The sequence below is a fragment of the Scyliorhinus torazame genome, chromosome 3 (genome assembly GCF_047496885.1).
Source record: "Scyliorhinus torazame isolate Kashiwa2021f chromosome 3, sScyTor2.1, whole genome shotgun sequence".
Taxonomy (NCBI): domain Eukaryota; kingdom Metazoa; phylum Chordata; class Chondrichthyes; order Carcharhiniformes; family Scyliorhinidae; genus Scyliorhinus; species Scyliorhinus torazame.
This window is the reverse complement of record NC_092709.1, coordinates 12,591,095-12,612,821: the sequence shown is the minus strand read 5'-3', so window position 1 is coordinate 12,612,821 and position 21,727 is coordinate 12,591,095. Positions and strand designations below refer to the sequence as shown.

General features: G+C 46.9%; 1 protein-coding gene across 6 annotated transcripts in view; it reads right to left on the bottom strand.

The window, feature by feature from the left end:
* LOC140408299 (netrin receptor UNC5C-like) overlaps positions 1 to 21,727 on the bottom strand; it is a 452,196-nt gene that overhangs the window by 37,590 nt on the left and 392,879 nt on the right. For all 6 annotated transcript variants that reach the window (XM_072495295.1, XM_072495296.1, XM_072495297.1 and 3 more), the window contains 2 exons: positions 3,040 to 3,231; positions 1,255 to 1,608 (listed from right to left, as the gene is read on the bottom strand). In XM_072495295.1, the coding sequence (XP_072351396.1) occupies positions 1,255 to 1,608; positions 3,040 to 3,231 (546 nt within the window). The remainder of the gene's footprint in view (positions 1 to 1,254; positions 1,609 to 3,039; positions 3,232 to 21,727) is intronic.

Below are 21,727 nucleotides of genomic sequence, written 5' to 3'. Positions count from 1 at the left end.
GGCAGAGACATACATCGATTATGCTGGTCCACTGGAGGGTCACATGTTCTTTGTGATTGTGGGCACGTGCTTGAAATGGCCGGAAGGTGTGATAATGAAATCAATGACAACTTAGCGGACAATTAAGACACTAGATGAAATATTTGACAGATTTGGAAGACCGGAACAGATTGTCAATGATAACAGCACTCAGTTTATTAGGAAGGAATTTGAGGATTATGTGAAGGGGAACGGTATACAACATTCAAACGAGCATCAGGAACTACAGGGCGCAAATTCAAAATCATTGTCAAAAGGAGTGAAAGTGATGTGAGGAAATAGATTTTCACCCACAGGGTGGTTGAAAACTGGAAGAAACTTCCTGAGGAGGGTGGTGGAGGCAGGTTTGAACGGGCTACTAAAAGAGGATTTGGATTGACGTCTGACAGTAAATAACGTGCAAGGTTACGGGGATAAGGCAGGGGAGTGGGACTAGGTAGAATGTTCTTTCAGAGAGCCAGTGCGGACTGGATGGGCCGCAGGGCCTTCTTTCTGCATGGTAAAGTTTTGGTGACTCTGTGAAATGCTCAGTATGACATAGAATATACAGGAGATACAGGTCGTTTAGCCCAATTAGTGTGTCCTGGATATCGACAATGGGCACACAGAAGAGAAGTGTTTGATTCCTTCAACATTGACATCCCTCATCTGAAAGCCACAGAAATCATCCTAATCTTCCCCACCCACCCCCCACTACAAAGAGTATTAGCACGTTGGAGATATAGAAAGGAGAAAGAACCTTTCATGTCTTCAGCATGTTCCATAATACTGCACAAACCAAGCCATGACCTGGCCTGGAGACAACTGTGCCAACTATTTCAGCCACTTGGTTGAATTTGGTGGGGGGAGGGGGGGTTAAGAGGCCTTGACTGAGAACGTTTTCAAAGTGAGGTAAAGATAAGCAACCTCGGGTTTGATTGCCATTGAGGTATTTCCCCCTTGGAGAGTCTACTTAAACTAATTGGTGTAGTCAAGTTTCAAGCAAGTCTACCTGCGATATAAAACCTGTTGAGAGGTGAATGAGCTTTCAGCATTCAGAATGAAGTTTCAGTTTAATTCCGGTCGACAAACAAACATTCAGGTTTCTTAACAAATTCAGAACATTCAGCAACCCGTCCCCTCCATCAATGATGAAAACTAAAATAACTGTCGAGCTAGAATTTTCTTCCACCCAGAAGAAAGTCGAGGAGGGTCATCGGTACGGCTGAGGTTTACCTGAGTTGGGTACAATGAGATGTCCTCCTAGGATGTTGAAACTCCCAAAAGCACTGCATGACGGATCCTTCTGCAGAGCTGGACTCTGGTTCTTGACGTTCTGGGCCTCGTTGTCAAGCAGCGACTCCGTGAGCTGTGGGGAGAGCTTCGATGCCAGGTCCCCCGCCTCAGCCTGGGGCGTAACACTGCAGGGGGAGTTGTACACCTTAATTTTAAGGTTGGGCAAAGGATCAAGCAGTGGCGAGTTAGTCATTGGGATCTTGTCCGAGATATCGTGCAAGGCATACATTGGGCCTCTGTACATGGCGGCAGCAGCTGTGAGGTCTGGTTGAACTGCGAGGAGGTGGGAATTATCTACACAAAAGGAAGGCAGAGAATAATTGTGTGACATGGCACTTTCAACTGACAACGCTAAAAAAAACAAGTTCTATCCATCTATCTTAAAATAAAGACAGGTTCAGTGTGTGGTTTGTCTATTGTGATTTGTCCATCATGGTAGCATAGTGGTAATCATGGAATCAGAGATTCTCTGTAGTGCAGAAGGAGGCCATTTGGCTCTTCGGGTCTGTACCAACCCTCTGAAAGAGCATCCCATCTAAGCACCATCCCTGCCCTATCACCGTAACTTCAACTAGCCTTTGGATACACAGGGACAATTTTGTACCGCCAATCCAAAGCCGCCGAATCTGCACATCTGTAGACTGTGGGAAGAAACCGGAGCACCCGGAGGAAACCCATGCAGACATGGGAAGAAAGTGCAAACTCCACACAAGATTGGAATCGATGCTGCCGCTGTGAGGCAACAGAGCTAACCACTGTGCCACCATAGACTGGTAACCCAAAGGCCTAGATTAATGCTCTGGAGACATAAGTTGAAACACTCCAATCCCATTATATGGAGGAATTCAATTAAATGCAGAGTAAAAAGCTAGACTTATTAATAATGACCATGAAATTACTGGATTGTTGTAAAAAACCATCTGGTTCACTTACGCAATCTGCCATCCGTACCAGGTCTGGCCTGAGTGTTGATTCTGAACTGTCCTCTGAATTAGCCAAGCAGGCCATTGAGTTGTCCCAAACCACTCGACGAAAGGCAAATTACTCTCTAACAGCACTGTGGGTGTACCTGTACCTGCACCACACAGATTGCAGCGGTTCAAGAGGGTGGCTCACCACCACCTTCTTGAGGGCAGATGATCAATGGGCAACAAAAGCTGGCCCATACCCCAAGAATGAACAATAAGCTAAAACCTTCTGTGTGTCTGAATAACTTGTAGGCATGGACGAGTCTACCAGCACTGTATTCTAGTCTCCTGCATCTACAAGACTGGAGGACTACATCTATCAGACTCCTTCTTTCTATCCTATGGTTGACAGGAATGAAAGAATGAATGAATTTCCCAGAACTACTTATCTACTCCCAATTGCTGCTGAAGGTGCAAGCAGGAGGTTTTCCCAAAACCTCCCTCTTGGTTATGAATGGTGCAAGGAGATATTTCCTGGCACTAAATGAACATAAATGCTGGGCACATAATTGGCCAACAATGTTAAGAGGGCGAGAGAGGAAATGTCCCTGACATACTTTCAATGTTGGATTTTGGTTCATTGTGGAAAATGTTATCAGTGCTTGATAGTATGTAACCGCGGAACTCAATTCAATGATAACATTGCAATCCCCCAATCATATCTTTTGCTATGAGTAGTTCAAAATTAGATCACAAAAAAGAACTTTGCAATACCATTTGAGGTCTAAGTAATAAAGGAGGCCTCAAAGAAACCAACCTTGCCTGGATGTCTTGATGCTGACTGGCTGGAACCCCCCGTTGAGAGCTGCAGAGTCTCTGATGTCGGAGCTGAAGTCACGGTGGTTCTTGCGGTACACAAACATCACCACGACCAGCAAGATGGCCAGGCACACAATCACAGCCACCACCACGGCAATGTAGAAGGCGGCATCATCCGACCCCGGCGCGGCTGCAGAGGAATGAGAACGGAGGGGGTTGGAATTTTGTTGGCCATATAATCCCGTGGGAGCTCATATAGACATTCCCAAGAACGCTGACCCGCAATTTGCCCTTGCCCGCCCCCTCACTGCCCCCAACTCACCTGGTTCAGCAAACCCCTCTTGAGTGAAATTTTTAAAAACCAAGAGAGGATTTTAGGTAAATGTCTGTGATTCGGAGCTTTGCCTGGCCATAAATCAAAGGTATTTTTCTTGGGTGGAGATTTCTCTTGTGAAATATTCCCGTCGGAAGTTCCATGAAAATTCTACCTTTTGACGATAAGTGGATTCCTGCTCACAGACAACTCACATGACACGCATGTACATGGTGCCTTTAATATAGTTAAACGCCCAGTAGCGCTTCGCAGGGGTGTAATCAGATTAAACGTGGTAATGGGCCTTGTGAGGCGGTATTATGAAAAGGTCTTTGAAAAGCCTGGTGGAAACGGTAAGTTTTAAAGTGCATCTTTGAGGAGAGAGGGGAGGGGGTTAGGGAGTGAATTCTGGAGCTTGGAGCCGAGGCAGCCAAAGGAATGGTCACCAATGGAAAATAAGCGAAATTCAGAGATGCGCAATGGGCCAGATTGGAGGGGCTCAGATATGCCCAAGTAGAATAGATGGTCGATGGGGCTCCAGAGGAAAGAGGGCGGTGACGCATTTTGCCACCAATATCACACAACGTGAATTCTGTTCATTGGTGATGTACAGAAACTGGGGGAGGGGCAGAGTTCAGAGGATTGAGTAGGAGCAGTTGATTCAGGCTTAAGCGGTATTCACCCCCCCCCCCCCCCCCCCCAAGGTAGGGAGGTGGCCCACCATTGGACATTGTCAGGATCTTCCTTTTGCTCTCTGACATTTTGCATGCCATGGAACCCACCTGGGGGTTGGGGACGGGCACATTTGGAGCGACGGGCCGCCTGCGGGGTGGGCCGCAAGACCCCACCCATTGGCTTCTGAATATCAATCCCTGGAATACATTCCCATCACATAAAACGGACCGTATAGTTTTGCCAAATAATAAGGTCACCCTTTGACACTATTTCCATAAATATAATCATTCCAGCTAAAGTTTTCCTTCCCTCTGCACGAATAAATAACATTGCATTGCGTGACATTGCTAACATCTGTATGCAATTCCATTATCTGTGAATGTTACCCAATCTATTTTAAAATGGTGACGTGATCCTTCCCTGAGGAAATGTCAACTCAGAAAGGTGTGGGGGAACTTCAGCATTCTGGACACTGGCAATCCAAATTCACGCCATAGAAACTTCAGGAACCAGAGTCAAACATTGAGTCTCTTGCACCTGGCCGCCTCTCCAATGAGGCACTACCTATGGGACAGAGGCTGGCAAATTGGATTAGATAGGTAAGTCAGGTGTTTTTCACGTGTCGGTGCAGATTCGATGGGCCGAAGGGGCTCTTCTGCACTGTGCGATTACCTATCTGTAATTCAGTTGATATCCTTACCGACCAAACTCTTTGATCTCAGTCATCGGAGCTTCCACTGTTTCCAAGGTTTTGGAGGGCAGCGTTCCACAGATCTCCCGCCTTTTTTTGCAACAACATCATTTCTGATTTTGTCCCCGAGCCCCCATTTCTAATTTTAAGAGTATGTCCCCTTGCTAATTGCCCTCATCAAAAGAAATGTACTCTCCACACCTGCCTGTTGAGCCTTTTTAACATATTAAACATCTCAGCCAGGTCACTCATTTCATGCTCAAGGGAAGAACAAGTCAGGTTTATGTGACCAATCCTCATAATATTACACACTGAGGCCCTTTGTTCCCTCTGGGTGTCTTCTGACAACACCTCGAGTGGGCAGCACAATGTGAGCGGGGTGACAGGGAAACAGCGATATCAGCCTCGGGTTAATCTGAATGCTGACTTCACACCAAGCCTCAATGCTTCTTCAATCTGTTCAAGTGACTCACCCCAAAATAGCCCGAGAATAATTTTTACCTTGAGCGATGACAAAACGCCAGCCAGATAGAGGGGACAGAAGTCAGTTCAGAGAGAATAGAAGTACAAGGAATTGATATTGGGTTTTGAAGCTATCGCGAGATCCATTGAATTAACTGCAGTGCCACATTGGAGGACACTATGCTAACAAGTCTGTCTGTTTCAATTGCAGGTAATATTGTGGGCCAATGAACTGATATGAGGATAGAGAACAATTGGGAAAAAGCAATTATGCAAAAATAATTTGAAACAGGGATAACGAAAGGGAAAGATAAACGGGCTCATGATGGTTAGGCCCCAACTCATGTGTAGTTTGGGGAACTCCAATATAGGAAAGATATTAAAGAATTTACAACATAAATTCCCCAGGGTAATGCCAGAAACTATACCCACGAGGAGAAACTGGAGATACTTAGGTTTCTTTTCAATGGGCCACAGAAGACTAAGCGGAGATTTAATAGAGGTTTTTCAAATGAAAAATTATGAAGATTTTTGTACGGTAAATGAGAGAGACCATTCATGTGAATTTGTTTCTGGGAGGAAATGGAGAGAGTTTTAGAGCAAAGTTTTGAGAGTTAATAGTTGGAGCAAGGAAGGCGGTGAAATGGTTCTCTGATGGCATGTTAATGATAATCTTCATTAGTATCACAAGTAGGCCTACATTAGCACTGCAACGAAGCCACTGTGTGGAAGCACGTGGCGCAGTGGTTATCATGGCTGCCGATGGCGCTGAAGACCTGGGTTCGATCCCGGCCCACGGTCACTGTGTGATATGGTACGAATTAAGTAATGGCATGATGGGAAAACTGGTCAATGGGAAGACTGGTCAAAAGGTTTGAGACAATACCAGATAGACTGAAACTACTCATTCCAGCTCCCAGGCCCAGGTAAAGAATGCTGCCCACCATTTTCAGAGCTGTGTGGCCGTAGGCCAACTCTGCATAACTTGAAGTCTGAAAAGATCAGCGAAGGTCGAGCCATTCCAAAACACCGGACCTCGGCAACTCCTGATAAAACTAACTCGTCATAACCCCAGGGCCGGAGGAATTTAAAACAGAGATAGGTTCAGGAAGAAACAAATCTATTCTGACCTTTCAATGTTCCCTCCGAGGACTAAATAATGGTATGAGTGATATGACCAAACATGGTCTGGTCTTTGCTTCCGTTTGTATTTCCGATTAAACTCCTGACCATACTGTTGTCACATAATCTTGATAAAGTTAATGTATAAATATTAACTTAATTCTCCGCAAAGCGCGGAACTTGTGAAAGACTGAGCAGTTTTGTTGACTGCCCTCTTGCTTCAAGTTTCAGCCATTACTGCAAGCAGTTGTTTTCGAAAATAAAGCTTGTTATTCTGTCTTAACGAGTGTGTTGAATTTTCCTCTCACAGAAGCGAAAATATTGACTTTCACACTGTCCGTGTGGTGTTTGCAGATTCTCCCCCTGTCTGCGTTGGTTTCATCCCCACAACCCAAAGATGTGCAGATTAGGCGGACTGGTCATGCTAAATTGCCCCTCAATTGGAAAAAATAATAATTTAGGGCTCTAAATTTTAAAAAGTATGAAGCCACTGTGAAAAACAACTAGTTACCACATGTTCGGGTACACTGAGGGAGAATTCAGAATGTCCAATTCACCTAACAAGCACGTCTTTCGGGGCTGTTTAGCACAGGGCTAAATAGCTGGCTTTGAAAGCAGACCCAGGCAGGCCAGCAGCACGGTTCAATTCCCGTACCAGCCTCCCCGAACAGGCGCCGGAATGTGGCGACGAGGGGCTTTTCACAGTAACTTCATTTGAAGCCTACTTGTGACAATAAGCGATTTTCATTTCATTTCATTTCACTTGTGGGAAGAAACCGGAGCACACGGAGGAAACCCACGCAGACACTGGGAGAACGTACAGACTCCGCACAGACAGTGACCCAAGCCGGGAATCGAATGGCCCACTGAGCTAAACCAGCCCCTAGGTGTGAGGTTGAACACTTAGCTGACACTCATGGTCCAGGGTCAGATGGTTGCGGGAGAGGGGCCGGGGGGGGGATGGCCCCCAAAACCAATAGACCTGTATTACAGCATGATTCAATACCTTTGATGAAAAACAAAGAGGAAAACCTGAGAAAGGAAGAGGGAGGGGAGAAAAAGACAGAAAAAATCAGGAAGGAGGGGGGGGGGAGAGTGGAAATAGGAAAAAAAGTGGGAGAGAGGAGGGTGAGAATTGAAAAGGAAGACGGACATCGGATGGAAAAATGGGAAAGCAAGATGGGCATTTGCTGTTTTTCCAGGAATTCTCCATGGACAGCTCACAAATGTTTGCACAATGTCTCATTAATGTCTCATTCCGCCAACAAACGGGAGGCAAAAGTTGACATTGGGCCGCTCCAAAATGACGCTGGTAATTTTGTGATGGGAGACAAGGAAATAGCCGAGGAACTGAATAAGTACTTTGCCTCAGTCTTCACAGTAGAAGACATGAGTAATATCCCAACAATTCCGGAGAGTCAGGGGACAGAGTTGAATATGGTAGCCATCACAAAGGAGAAAGTGCGAGAGAAACTAAGAGGTCGAAAAACTGATAAGTCTCCGGGCCCAGATGGGCTACATCCTAGAGTTCTAAAGGAGATAGCTGAAGGAATAGTGGAGGCGTTGGTGATGATGTTTCAAAAGTCACTGGAGTCAGGGAAAGTACCAGAGGATTGGAAAATCGCTGTTGTAACCCCCCTGTTCAAGAAGGGAACAAGAAAAAAGATGGAAAATTATACGCCAATTAGCCTAACCTCGGTTGTTGGCAAGATTCTAGAATCCATCGTTAAGGATGAGATTTCTAAATTCTTGAAAGTGCAGGGTCGGATTAGGACAAGTCAGCATGGATTTAGTAAGGGGGGGTCGTGTCTGACAAACCTGCTAGAGTTCTTTGAAGAGATAACAAATAGGTTAGACCAAGGAGAGCCAATGGATGTTATCTATCTTGACTTCCAAAAGGCCTTTGATAACGTGCCTCACGGGAGACTGCTGAGTAAAATAAGGGCCCATGGTATTCGAGGCAAGGTACTAACATGGATTGACGACTGGCTGTCAGGCAGAAGGCAGAGAGTTTGTATAAAAGGTTCTTTTTCGGAATGGCAACCGGTGACGAGTGGTGTCCCGCAGGGTTCAGTGTTGGGGCCACAGCTGTTCTCTTTATATATTAACGATCTAGATGACGGGACTGAGGGCATTCTGGCTAAGTTTGCCGATGATACAAAGATAGGTGGAGGGGCAGGTAGTATGGAGGAGGTGGGGAGGCTGCAGAAAGATTTAGACAGTTTAGGAGAGTGGTCCAAGAAATGGCTGATGAAATTCAACGTGGGCAAGTGCGAGGTCTTGCACTTTGGAAAAAAGAATAGAGGCGTGGACTATTTTCTAAACGGTGACAAAATTCATAATGCTGAAGTGCAAAGGGACTTGGGAGTCCTAGTCCAGGATTCTCTAAAGGTAAACTTGCAGGTTGAGTCCGTAATTAAGAAAGCAAATGCAATGTTGTCATTCATCTCAAGAGGCTTGGAATATAAAAGCAGGGATGTACTTCTGAAGCTTTATAAAACATTAGTTAGGCCCCATTTAGAATACTGTGAGCAATTTTGGGCCCCACGCCTCAGGAAGGACATACTGGCACTGGAGCGAGTCCAGCGGAGATTCACACGGATGATCCCAGGAATGGTAGGCCTAACATACGATGAACGTCTGAGGATCCTGGGATTATATTCATTGGAGTTTAGGAGGTTGAGGGGAGATCTAATAGAAACTTACAAGATAATGAATGGCTTAGATAGGGTGGATGTAGGGAAGTTGTTTCCATTAACAGGGGAGACTAGGACCCGGGGGCACAGTCTTAGAATAAAAGGGAGTCACTTTAGAACAGAGATGAGGAGAAATGTCTTCAGCCAGAGAGTGGTGGGTCTGTGGAATTCATTGCCACAGAGGGCGGTGGAGGCCGGGACGTTGAGTGTCTTTAAGACAGAAGTTGATAAATTCTTGATTTCTCGAGGAATTAAGGGCTATGGAGAGAGCGCGGGTAAATGGAGTTGAAATCAGCCATGATTGAATGGTGGAGTCGACTCGATGGGCCGAATGGCCTTACTTCCACTCCTATGTCTTATGGTCTTATGCCCCTCAAATCCTATCGTGGTGCTGAATGGGGAGTTGTTTTGCTGGCATCACACGTGATTTCCGCCTTCGGACCCTGGGCTAGACATGACTACTTTGCAGCAACATAATCACGTTCCAGTTTCAAATGCCACACTGCATCGAAAACTGACGTGAGAAAAGGCAGTGATGTTCTTGATGTGAGGGACAGAGACAAAAGCAACAATTCAAACTCGAGTTGACACTAACATGAGGAGCTGCAGATATCAGAGTGTCAGAAGCATTCCTTTTTTAAAACAAAAAAAATTAACTCGTTAACTGATTAACGACACACACCTGAGCAACACAGATTGCTGAATTCAAATGGCAAATACATTTTGCTTCCTCATCCTGTGAGAAACACCGCTGCTCATTTCTCATAATCCTAATGCTAACTCCTTCAGTCATGATTGAATTGCACACTCACATGTCCATTACATGCACACACTCACTCGCACACCACATTCACATGCATGCTCATAGACAGTCACACACTTGTACTTGTCATGATATTCAAACATACATCATAACACATACATAATGATAGACAGACCAACTAGCACACATAACACGACAGCCAATCACAGACAAGAGCAGACACAGTATAAGCCAAGAAACACGACACCTCCTGGCCAGTCCATCTGGAGACAGCACAGGGCCAGGACCTCATTAGCAAGACACTCACACAGTCACAACGTGCTGAGTACCAAGTCAGATGTGTAAATAGTTCATAGATCATAGATCATAGAATTTACAGTGCAGAAGGAGGCCATTCGGCCCATCGAGTCTGCACCGGCTCTTGGAAAGAGCACCCTACCCAAGGTCAACACCTCCACACCCTATCCCCATAACCCAGTAAATCCACCCAACACTAAGGCAATTTTGGACACTAAGGGCAATTTATCATGGCCAATCCACCTAACCTAGTTAGTTGGAATAAAACTGCATTGTACCAATCGCAACCGTGTTGGTTCGTCTGTACCTCAGAGCACCCAACACCTCAGTACTCACTTACCAATTCACATGCACACTCACACACCCGCCATTCAAATACACCCACCACACACACATTCAACATTCACACTTAGATGTCACATACAAACAGACACACGTATATATAGACTTAAGTACACACACACATATTCTCATTCATGCCCACTCACAAGCAGTCACTCATACTCTCCCATTAATGCATGCACGCAGACAAATGCAATCTGATCCATACTCATGTACTAACAAACACTACACACATACAAGCACACATTCACGCATACAAACATTCATAAACACTCATGTTCTCATGCTCACTCATACACACATACAGGCTCACACACGCAAGTTCTGTGGTGAGCACCGGACCCTCATACCAGCAAGCCAAAAATCTCCTTTCTCCTCCCAGCTTGCAAACATGATCGCTGGAGTATGTTTAAAACTAAAATATTGACAGAATGATTGAAACAATGATTGTATGGGTAATCCCTCACACAATATATGGTCAGTGCAATGTCCTGAAGTTAAATCATAGAATCTACAGTGCAGACAAAGGTCATTTGGCTGATCGAGTCTGCACCGTGATGTGTTGGGTGTTCTGGATCACAAACAGGTCACCAACACTGGAAGTGGTGCAACTCTATTGTATTATAAGGTTAACTATATTAACATACTTGAACTGTGGGTAAATGCAACACCAGCTTTAACTGTTGGCCCTTTCCCAATCCTAACCAGGTGATGCACTCAGCACATGGTGAATGTCTGTGTTGCAGGCTGTGAGCTCTGTGCTCTTAGCTAGCTGCTACTCAAATGAGCGGGAACTCTCCTGTCCCCTGTCTTTATAGTGCGTGTGCTCTCACTGGTGATTGGCTGCGGTGTTGTGTATGCTGATTGGTCCCACTGCATGTCCATCAGTGTGTGTGTGTGCGTCTGCACCATAATATACTGGTGTATATTATGACACACCGGTACTTTGGAAAGAGCACCGACCCACTTAAGCCCACAACTCCACCCCATCACCGTAACCAGTAACCTCATATAACCTTTTTGGACTCTTAATGGCAATTTAGTATGGCCAATCCACCTAACCTGCACATCTTTGGACTGTGGGAGGAAACCGGAGCACCCGGAGGAAACCCACGCAGACACGGGGAGAATGTGCAGACTCTGCACAGACAGTGACACAAACCGGGAATCGGACCTGGGACCTTGGAGCTGTGAAGCAACAGTGCTAACCACTGTGCTGCCACAACAGACGCAGAGACAATTCAGGCCCAAACAAAAGTTGTCACAAAGTACAGTATGGTCTTAGAAAAAGGCGAGAATAGACTTTATTTTGGGATATGACGCTTACCTTTCCTGATGGGTCCAGTATGGAATTTGGACCTATCACATCAAGAACAATTAGGTTTTGGACTTTATATTCCGGACTTTGCCAAAAGTTTTACAAACGTTGGCGCTTCCAATATCTTTGGGACTTCTACTTACATCCTGAAAATAACGACCACAAGCTCGATTTGGAAAGTCCTCACTTGATGTTAAGCAGGATGAGAAACGCTTGAAAAAACGTGGCCAGAGGCCCGAACATCCCCATTAGCTGTGGTAATCCAGCCAGTGACTTGGGATGACCACTTGTTTCAGGGACTATGTCCCATTTTGATACAGATGTCAGATTATTGTGGTGTAAGCAAAGCCTGGTATCCATTAGCTCTGTTGGTGATGGAATCAAAAACCGCCCCCCTCCCCCCCCCCCCCCCCCACCCTCCACAAACTCCCCACAAAACAAAAAGTGTGAAATACATTTGTGGGCCATGGGGGAGCAACATCTCCCTCTATGGGACTCTCTGCGACTGTGGCCATTCACATCCCCTGCCCCCACCAATAGCGTAACCTACCTTGCTAGTGGTCCTAGGGGAGGGGGAGCTGCCTATTTGACGTGTCAGATTGAAGTAAAGGTGGGGCATCTTCCCGGCCAGAATGGGGTGTCCAAGCAGTGCACTCTGCCCGGGTCGATCAGCCAGAAGTAAAGACAGACCCCAACGTGTTGATAAATCGTCTCTCGGCGAGCTTCTTTCTAAACACTCATTCTTGTTCTAATTATCTTCTCCTATGCCTGGTCAAGGAGGTAAGGATGTAGAGACCTTGGAGCGAGTGTAGAGGAGAATTTCCAGAATGGTACAAGAGGTGTGGAACATCAGTAACATGGAGCATTTGGAGACGCTTTCTTTAGAGTAGATGAGGTTCAGTGGAGATTTGATAGAAGTGTCCCAAATAATAAGGGAGTTTGGTAGAGTAATCAAGGAGAACCTGGTTCCAGAGACAGGAGGGTGGATGACCAGAGGCAACAGATTTAAGATAATGGCGAAAGAACCAGGGGCAACATGAGAATTTCCTTTCCACACAGTGAGGTTGTTGTGATTTGTAATTCACTGCTTCAGGGGGCGATATTCAACAGTAAATTTCAAAAAGGAATTGGATGAATTCGTCAGCAGGAAAACTTCTGCATGTTTGTGAGGTAAGAGCAGGTGGGAGTGGGACTAATCAGATAGTTGGTTCACAGAACCAGCATAGGTAAGGTGGGCCGAATGGGCTCCTTCTGGGCGAAGACTCTAAGTGCTGTATTGAGTCATGTGCAGAATTAGATCCTACTTTGAGTTCCAGTTTGTGCCACTCAGTTGTCATCATGGCAAGTAGGGACGGACAATAAAATTGGACTTTGTAGTGATATTATTGTTGTGTTGTAATTCACCGACTGACCACCAGGGGGTCTCACTAGTATATAAGTGAATGTTAGAGTCAGATGACCCCCTCCCCTGGAGTAAGCTGGAGAGACAGGTGCTTGTGTATGATCATACTGTTATTCATCTGTTGTTTTGTACATAGTTTACCCACAGTTAATGTTAATAAATCGTTTATAGCTTTAGCTACAAGTTAATTGAGATAATTGCGGCTCATTCTGGGGTTGGTGGGCCCTCTATAAACGGGATGGTCTGCACCTGGACCAGAGGGGTACCAATATTCTGGGGGGGAAATTTGCTAATGCTCTTCGGGAGGGTTTAAACTAGTTCAGCAGGGGCTTGGGAACTTGAATTGTAGCTCCAGTATACAGGAGGTTGAGAGTAATAAAGTCATGAGTAGGGTTTCAAAGTTGCAGGAGTGTACCGGCAGGCAGGAAGGCGGTTTAAAGTGTGTCTTCTTCAATGCCAGGAGCATCCGGAATAAGGTGGATGAACTTGCGGCATGGGTTGGTACCTGGGACTTAGATGTTGTGGCCATTTCGGAGACATGGATAGAGCAGGGACAGGAATGGTTGTTGCAGGTGCCGGGATTTAGATATTTCAGTAAGCTCAGGGAAGGTGGTAAAAGAGGGAGAGGGGTGGCATTGTTAGTCAGGGACAGTGGCAGAAAGGGCATTTGATGAGGACCCGTCTATTGAGGTAGTATGGGCTGAGGTTAGAAACAGGAAAGGAGAGGTCACCCTGTTAGGGGTTTTCTATAGGCCTCCGAAAAGTTCCAGAGATGTAGAGGAGAGGATTGCAAAGATGATTCTGGATAGGAGCGAAAGCAACAGGGTAGTTGTTATGGCGGACTTTAACTTTCCAAATATTGACTGGAAACGCTATAGTTCGAGTACTTTAGATGGGTCCATTTTTGTCCAATGTGTGCAGGAGGGTTTCCTGACACAGTATGTAGATAGGCCAACGAGAGGCGAGGCCATATTGGATTTGGTACTGGGTAATGAACCAGGACAGGTGTTAGATTTGGAGGTAGGTGAGCACTTTGGTGATAGTCACCACAATTCGATTACGTTTACTTTAGTGATGGAAAGGGATAGGTATATACCTCAGGGCAAATGTTATATCTGGGGGAAAGGCAATTATGATGCGATGAGGCAAGACTTAGGATGCATAGGATGGAGAGGAAAACTGCAGGGGATGGGCACAATGGAAATGTGGAGCTTGTTCAAGGAACAGCTACTGCGTGTCCTTGATAAGTATGTACCTGTCAGGCAGGGAGGAAGTGGTCGAGTGAGGGAACCGTGGTTTACTAAAGCAGTCGAAACACTTGTCAAGAGGAAGAAGGAGACTTATGTAAAGATGAGACATGAAGGTTCAGTTAGGGCACTCGAGAGTTACAAGTTAGCTAGGAAGGACCTAAAGAGAGAGCTAAGAAGAGCCAGGAGGGGACATGAGAAGTCTTTGGCAGGTAGGATCAAGGATAACCCTAAAGCTTTCTATAGATATGTCAGGAATAAAAGAATGACTAGGGTAAGAGTAGGGCCAGTCAAGGACAGTAGTGGGAAGTTGTGCTTGGAGTCAGAGGAGATAGGAGAGGTGCTAAATGAATATTTTTCGTCAGTATTCACACAGGAAAAAGACAATGTTGTCGAGGAGAATACTGAGATTCAGGCTACTAGACTAGAAGGGCTTGAGGTTCATAAGGAGGAGGTGTTAGCAATTCTGGAAAGTGTGAAAATAGATAAGTCACCTGGGCCGGATGGGATTTATCCTAGGATTCTCTGGGAAGCTAGGGAGGAGATTGATGAGCCTTTGGCCTTGATCTTTAAGTCATCTTTGTCTACAGGAATAGTGCCAGAAGACTGGAGGATAGCAAATGTTGTCCCCTTGTTCAAGAAGGGGAGGAGAGATAACCCCAGTAACTATAGACCAGTGAGCCTTACTTCTGTTGTGGGAAAAATCTTGGAAAGGTTTATAAGAGATAGGATGTATAATCATCTGGAAAGGAATAATTTAATTAAAGATAGTCAACACGGTTTTGTGAAGGGTAGGTCGTGCCTCACAAACCTTATAGAGTTCTTTGAGAAGGTGACCAAACAGGTGGATGAGGGTAAAGCAGTTGATGTGGTGTATATGGATTTCAGTAAAGTGTTTGATAAGGTTCCCCATGGTAGGCTACTGCAGAAAATATGGAGGCATGGGATTCAGGGTGATTTAGCAGTTTGGATCAGAAATTGACTAGCTGGAAGAAGACAAAGGGTGGTGGTTGATGGGAAATGTTCAGACTGGAGTCCAGTTACTAGTAGTGTACCACAAGGATCTGTTTTGGGGCCACTGCTGTTTGTCATTTTTATAAATGACCTGGAGGAGGACGTAGAAGGATGTGTGAGTAAATTTGCAGATGACACTAAAGTCAGTGGAGTTGTGGACAGTGCGGAAGGATGTTACAAGTTACAGAGGGACATAGATAAGCTGCAGCGCTGGGCTGAGAGGTGGCAAATTGAGTTTAATGCAGAAAAGTGTGAACTGATTCATTTTGGAAGGAATAACAGGAAGACAGAGTACTGGGCTAATGGTAAGAATCTTGGCAGTGTGGATGAGCAGAGAGATCTCGGTGTCCATGTACATAGATCCCTGAAAGTTGCCACCCAGGTTGAGAGGGTTGTTAAGAAGGCGTACAGTGTGTTAGCTTTTATTGGTAGAGGGATTCAGTTTTGGAGCCATGAGGTCATGTTGCAGCTATGCAACACTCTGGTGCGGCCGCATTTGGAGTATTGCGTGCAATTCTGGTCGCCGCATTATAGGAAGGATGTGGAAGCATTGGAAAGGGTGCAGGGGCGATTTACCAGAATGTTGCCTGGTATGGTGGAAAGAGCTTATGAGGGAAGGCTGAGGGACTTGAGGCTGTTTTCGTTCGAGAGAAGAAGGTTAAGAGGTGACTTAATTGAGGCATACAAGATGATCAGAGGATTGGATAGGGTGGACAGTGAGAGCCTTTTTCCTCGGATGGTGATGTCCAGCACAAGGGGACATACCTTTAAATTGAGGGAAGGTAGATATAAGACAGATGTCAGAGGTAGGTTCTTTACTCAGAGAGTAGTAAGGGCGTGGAATGCCCTGCCTGCAACAGTAGTGGACTCGCCAACACTAAGGACATTCAAATGGTCATTGGATAGACATATGGACAATGAGGGAATAGTGCAGATGGGCTTTAGAGTGGTTTCACAGGTCAGCGCAACATCGAGGGCCGAAGGGCCTGTACTGCGCTGTATGTTCTATGTTCGAAGTGTTCTTGTAATATAAATCGGGCCATCTGACAAGAACATTACAGACTTTGTCGCATCCTGAGAATAAATTATAAAACCGTTATTGGCCCATAACTTCCTGGGCCCCGGTGTCGCATTTAGGGGCAACGCTAATGATCCATCCCTCTAGGAGGTTCCCATGTATGGGTTTACCCAACAATTGCCCAGGAGTGCTAACTTCCTCTGGACAATTGCGCTGGGCTGGGAACCAGCGGACAGAAGTGATTTAAATCGCTAACTTCAGATGATTCTGCCAGTTTTACCCTACTTTGAAAGAGTTAGAGGTAAAAAATCACTTCTAACGCCAGAGTAACTAATTAAACACCCATACCCAGCTTCACATGGGACCACCCCCACACATACAATCCCCCAGGGCACCCACCGCACCACCCCCACCCCTGACCCAATGCGATTCCCCTCATTTCAGGCCCGGCACCCTCCCTTTCCAGCACACCCCCCCACTCCCGGTCCAGTCCCTCCCTTCAGTCCGACCCCTCCTCCAGTCTGACCTCTCCTCCCGGTCAACCACCCTGTCCTGATCCGACCTGACATCCCTTCCGCTCCGACCCCCCTCTTACTGACCCCCCCCATTCTCCCAATGCGACCCAACCTCCCCCCCCCCCTTCCTGGTCAGCCCCCTCTACCTGGTGCAACCCGACATGCCCCTCCCCCCCCCTCTGGACCAGCCCCCTCACTCACTACTATCCCACACCCCGCCCCAACCACCACCACCCCAGCTACCGGACTGATACCGCCCACCCCACCCACCCCTGTTTCGTTCCCCCAACCTGACAACCGCCCCCCCCCCCCCATCCTGGTCTAAACACTGAAAACCACTCCCGGCTGAACCCCGCACACCCCCCCCACTCCGCCCTGACCCATCCTCTGGTCAGACCCTTTGTCATGAGAATGTCGCTTTCAGAAATGTTTGGCTGCTCATGTTACTGCAGTGATGTCAGAGTGTGGGTGGAGCTGAGCTCTGGTTCTGCTTTTTAGTTTCAGTTTGAGAAAAGCTTGGGTGTGTCTGTCTTTTTGGTTTCCTTTTTCAGTGTGTTGCAGCTGAAGTCAGAAAAAGCAGCTGTATTGTTGAGCTCTCTGCCATGAAGGACTATCTCTTAATCATTTGGTGAATTCAGAATTATAAATGTTTTCAGTATTGAATGTAAACCCTGATGTGCTCCTGTTTAGAGGTTTGTTAAGTCTTTTGGATGTTAAAAGAACAGTATACAGATTACTTAGTGTTGCTAAGATATTCACTGTTTGTTTTAAAAAGGTTAACTTGAGTTCATAGAATAAACATTGTTTTGCTTTAAAAAATACATTTCCATTTCTGCTGTACCTCACCTGGAGACTGGGCCGTGTGCTCCCCATACCACAATCTATTCAAAGTTGTGGGTCAGGTGAACTCCATGATACTTTGAGGTTCTCTAAATTCTGGCCCATAACACCTTATCCCCCTCCACCCTCCCCAGGGGGCTTCTTCCCGGTCTGCTCTCCACCCCCTCCTCTTCCTTTCTCGTCTCCTCTCCTCCCCCCCCCCCCGCCCCCCCCCCCCCCCCACCATTGACTGAACCACTATCCCTTTGAAAGCAACCTTCTCCCTTTAAACTGAACCGCTAAACATATCCTTTACAGCAGCTAGTGCCGTAAATAGGGGGAGTTTCTTACCTCTCTGTGCCCAGCTACTCAACTGTTGAGCTTCTTTGGCTGCAAACTCCATGGGTGCAGCAACTTCCAAAGCTCTCTGTAAGGTTAGGTTGCTATCAGTTAACAACCACTTTTGAATAGCTTCGCTCCTTAAACCGCAGACTAATCTATCTCTGACTGTATCATTTATCCCCTCATTACGCTCGGGAAATTTGGGACTTTTATATCTGTGGCTATCTTGTTTGCTTGAAGAAAATAGTCAAGTCTCTCTGTATATGAGCTCCATCACTCTGTATACTCATCAAACGGTCCCACGGGCGCCAAACATTCCTGCCATTTTTCATTGCGAAGTACCTGCGTGTGCATAATGTGCCATGAATATTTTGAACTTGCTGCTTCCTTTCTCCAGAAAACAAGGCCAACCTGATCTTAGCCTGTTTTACAACAACCCCAGCTTACTTGTTACTCACAGCTAACAAATTCATTTCGGGCGGAGCACTTGGTGAGCTTCTTTCCAAAGTTGTTTTGATTTATAGTCACATGTACCGAAATACAGTGAAAAGTATTTTTCTGCAGCCGAGGGAACGTACACAATATATACGTAGTAGGCAAAAAGAATAATCAACAGAGAACATTGACAAATGGTACATCAACAAACAGTGAGTGGTTACAGTGTGGAACAAGGGCCAAACAAAGCAAATACATAAGCAAGAGCAGCATAGGGCGTCGTGAAAAACGTTCTTACAGGGAACAGATCAGTCCGAGGGGGAGTCATTGAGGAGTCTTGTAGCTGTGGGGAAGAAGCTGTTCCTATGTCTGGATATGCGAGTCTTCAGACTTCTGTACCTTCTGCCTGATGGAAGGGTCTGGAAGCAGGTAATGCCTGGGTGGGAGGGGTCTCTGATAATGCTGCCTGCCTTCCTGAGGCAGCGAGAGGTGTAGACAGAATCAATGTGGGGGTGGCAAGCTTGTGTGATGGTTTGGACTGAGTTCACCGCACCCTGCAGTTTCTTGCGATTTTTTCCGGATTCCTTCATGTTTTTGGGTTCCTGCCGTGGCTGCAACCATTGCTGGGCTCCCTCGTTGCCAGCTTTGGGTAGCGACGATTTTAATTATTTATTTTTCTTTTCTGGTGCCTACAAACGCTGTTCGCCTACCTCGTTTCCAGTTTTCATGCGTTGTTTTTAAAATTGAGTCCGCAGGTCTCAGCGGTTCAAATAAACAAAGAACTTAATTTGGAAGGAGTTAACACTCCAGGCTGCTATGTTACACTGCCCGCTTGCCCATGCAAATGGCCGATAACATCATCGCCATCTCTTGACTTTGTGACTGGCAGCCCTCAGGCCTCTTGGCGTTTGAAAAACCTGTCTGCGACTAGTGACAACAAAGGACGCCACACTCCTGCACCCCTCCTGCCCAACACCCTGTCCTCCACCCTCACACATTCTCTCCTCCACCCCCACACACTCTCATAGAAACATAGAAAATAGGCGCAGGAGGAGGCCATTCGACCCTTCGAGCCTTCTCCGCCATTCATTATGATCATGGCTGATCATCCAACGCGATAGCCTAATCCTGCCTTCCCCCATATCCTTCGATCCCCTTCGCCCCAAGTGCTATATCTAACTGCTTCTTGAAAACATACAATGTTTAGGTCCTCAACTACTTCTCATGGTAACAAATTCCACAGGCTCACCACTCTCTGGGTAAAGGAATTTCTCCTAATCTCTGTCCTAAATTGTCTATCCTGTATGCACAACTGTGACCCTTGTTCTGGACATACCCACCATCGGGAGCATCCTTTTTACTTCACACCTGTCCAGTCCTTTAGAATTTTATAGGTTTCTATGAGATCCTCCCTCCTTCTTCTGAACTCCAGCGAATACAATCCTAAACGACTCAATCTCTCCTCATAAATCACCCCAGGAATCAGTCTGGTAAACCTTCGCCACACACCCTCGAGAGCAAGATCATCCTTCCTCAGGTAAATGGACCAAAACTGCACACGATATTCCAGGTGTGGCCCCACCAAGGCCCTGTATAATTGCAGCAAGACCTCCCTGCTCCTGTATTCGAATCCTCTCGCTATGATGGCCAACTATGCCATTTGCTTTCTTTACTGCCTGCTGTACCTGCATGCTTACCTTCATTGACTGGTGTACGAGGACACCCAAGTCTTGTTGCACATTCACCTCTCACCTTTCAAAGAATTCCAGTAGATTTGTCAAGTATGATTTCCCCCTCATAAATCCATGCTGACTCTGTTTGATCCTGCCACTGTTTCCGAAGTGCTCTGCTATAAAATCTTTGACAATGGATTCTAGAACTTTCCCCACTACCGACATCAGGGCCGGGATTCTCCAATCCTGTGGCCATGTTCTGACGCCGGCGTGAAAAGTGGCGCGAGCCACTAGGCGTCAATGGGCCTCAATTGGCAGCTATCCATCCCTTCCTAAGGGGCTAGTACGGTGCCGGAGTGGTGTCCGCAGCTCCGGCGCCGAAAGCCGGCGTGAGTCCGCGCATGCGCGCCCCACGGCAATATGGCAGAGCCCTACAAGGGCCCGGCGCGGAGGAGCATTGGCCCCCACGGAGCTAGCCCGCCTGCCGATCGGTAGACCCCAATCGTGGGTCAGGCCACCGTGGTGGCCACTCCCCCGGGTCGGATCACCCCGGCCCCCCACCAGGACGGCCCCTGCAGACAGAACTTTGAGGTCCCACCGGGTGGGACCATGCGTAACCCACGCCGGCGGGACTCGGCTGAACTCATTACTAGAGCCACTTCCTTCGGTACTCTGGGATGTACATTATCAGGCCTGGGGATTTATCAGCCTTCAATCCCAACACCATTTCTCTACTCATAATGATCTCCTTCAGTTCCTCCTGCTCACTAATCCCTGTGTTCCCCAACATTTCTGGTTTCTGATTTGTGTTCTCACTTGTGAAGACAGTTTTAGCTCAGTTGGCTACACAGCTGGTTCACGATGCAAAGCGAGGCCAGCAGCGCGGGTTCAATTCCCGTACTGGCTGAGGTTATTCACGAAGGCCCCGCCTTCTCAACCTTGAAGGCCCTCACCTGAGCTGTGGTGACCCTCAGGTTAAATCACCACCAGTCAGCTCTCCCCCTCAAAGGGAAAGCAGCCCGTGATCATCTGGGACTATGGTGACTTTACCTTTATACCATGCTGGGTCGAGCGCCGTGCAGTCCCAATCCCAGTTATCCCATTGGGACTAGGTTGTCCCGACGGGATAGCTCCCCAAAATCTACAAAGGGAGAACCAGGCTGGTGTGGTACATGTGGTCATAGGCCCCAACTTGAGCGCAAGCCACAGGTCCGTCAGAGGTCCTGGCGCCCTGGTAGAGGTAGACGCCTACCTAGGACCCGTACTTTCTGTCTGGATGAACCAGAGGAGAAGGTTTGCGTGCAGCTCAATTGTGTGGCGCTACCTGGGAGTGCGCCCTTCAAAATGGTTGTGCAGGTGAACGGGCACTTATTGGGTATGGAGCTTGATACTGGCGCTGCAGGATCCGTTGTAGAGAGGCAGATTTTTGCCCAGATTAAGAAAGGAGTGCAACATTTGGATTTGAGGGACACAGAAGCCCGATTGACCACTTATACCAGCGAGCCACTGGACATTGCGGGGACCACCTTAGCCCCGGTGGTT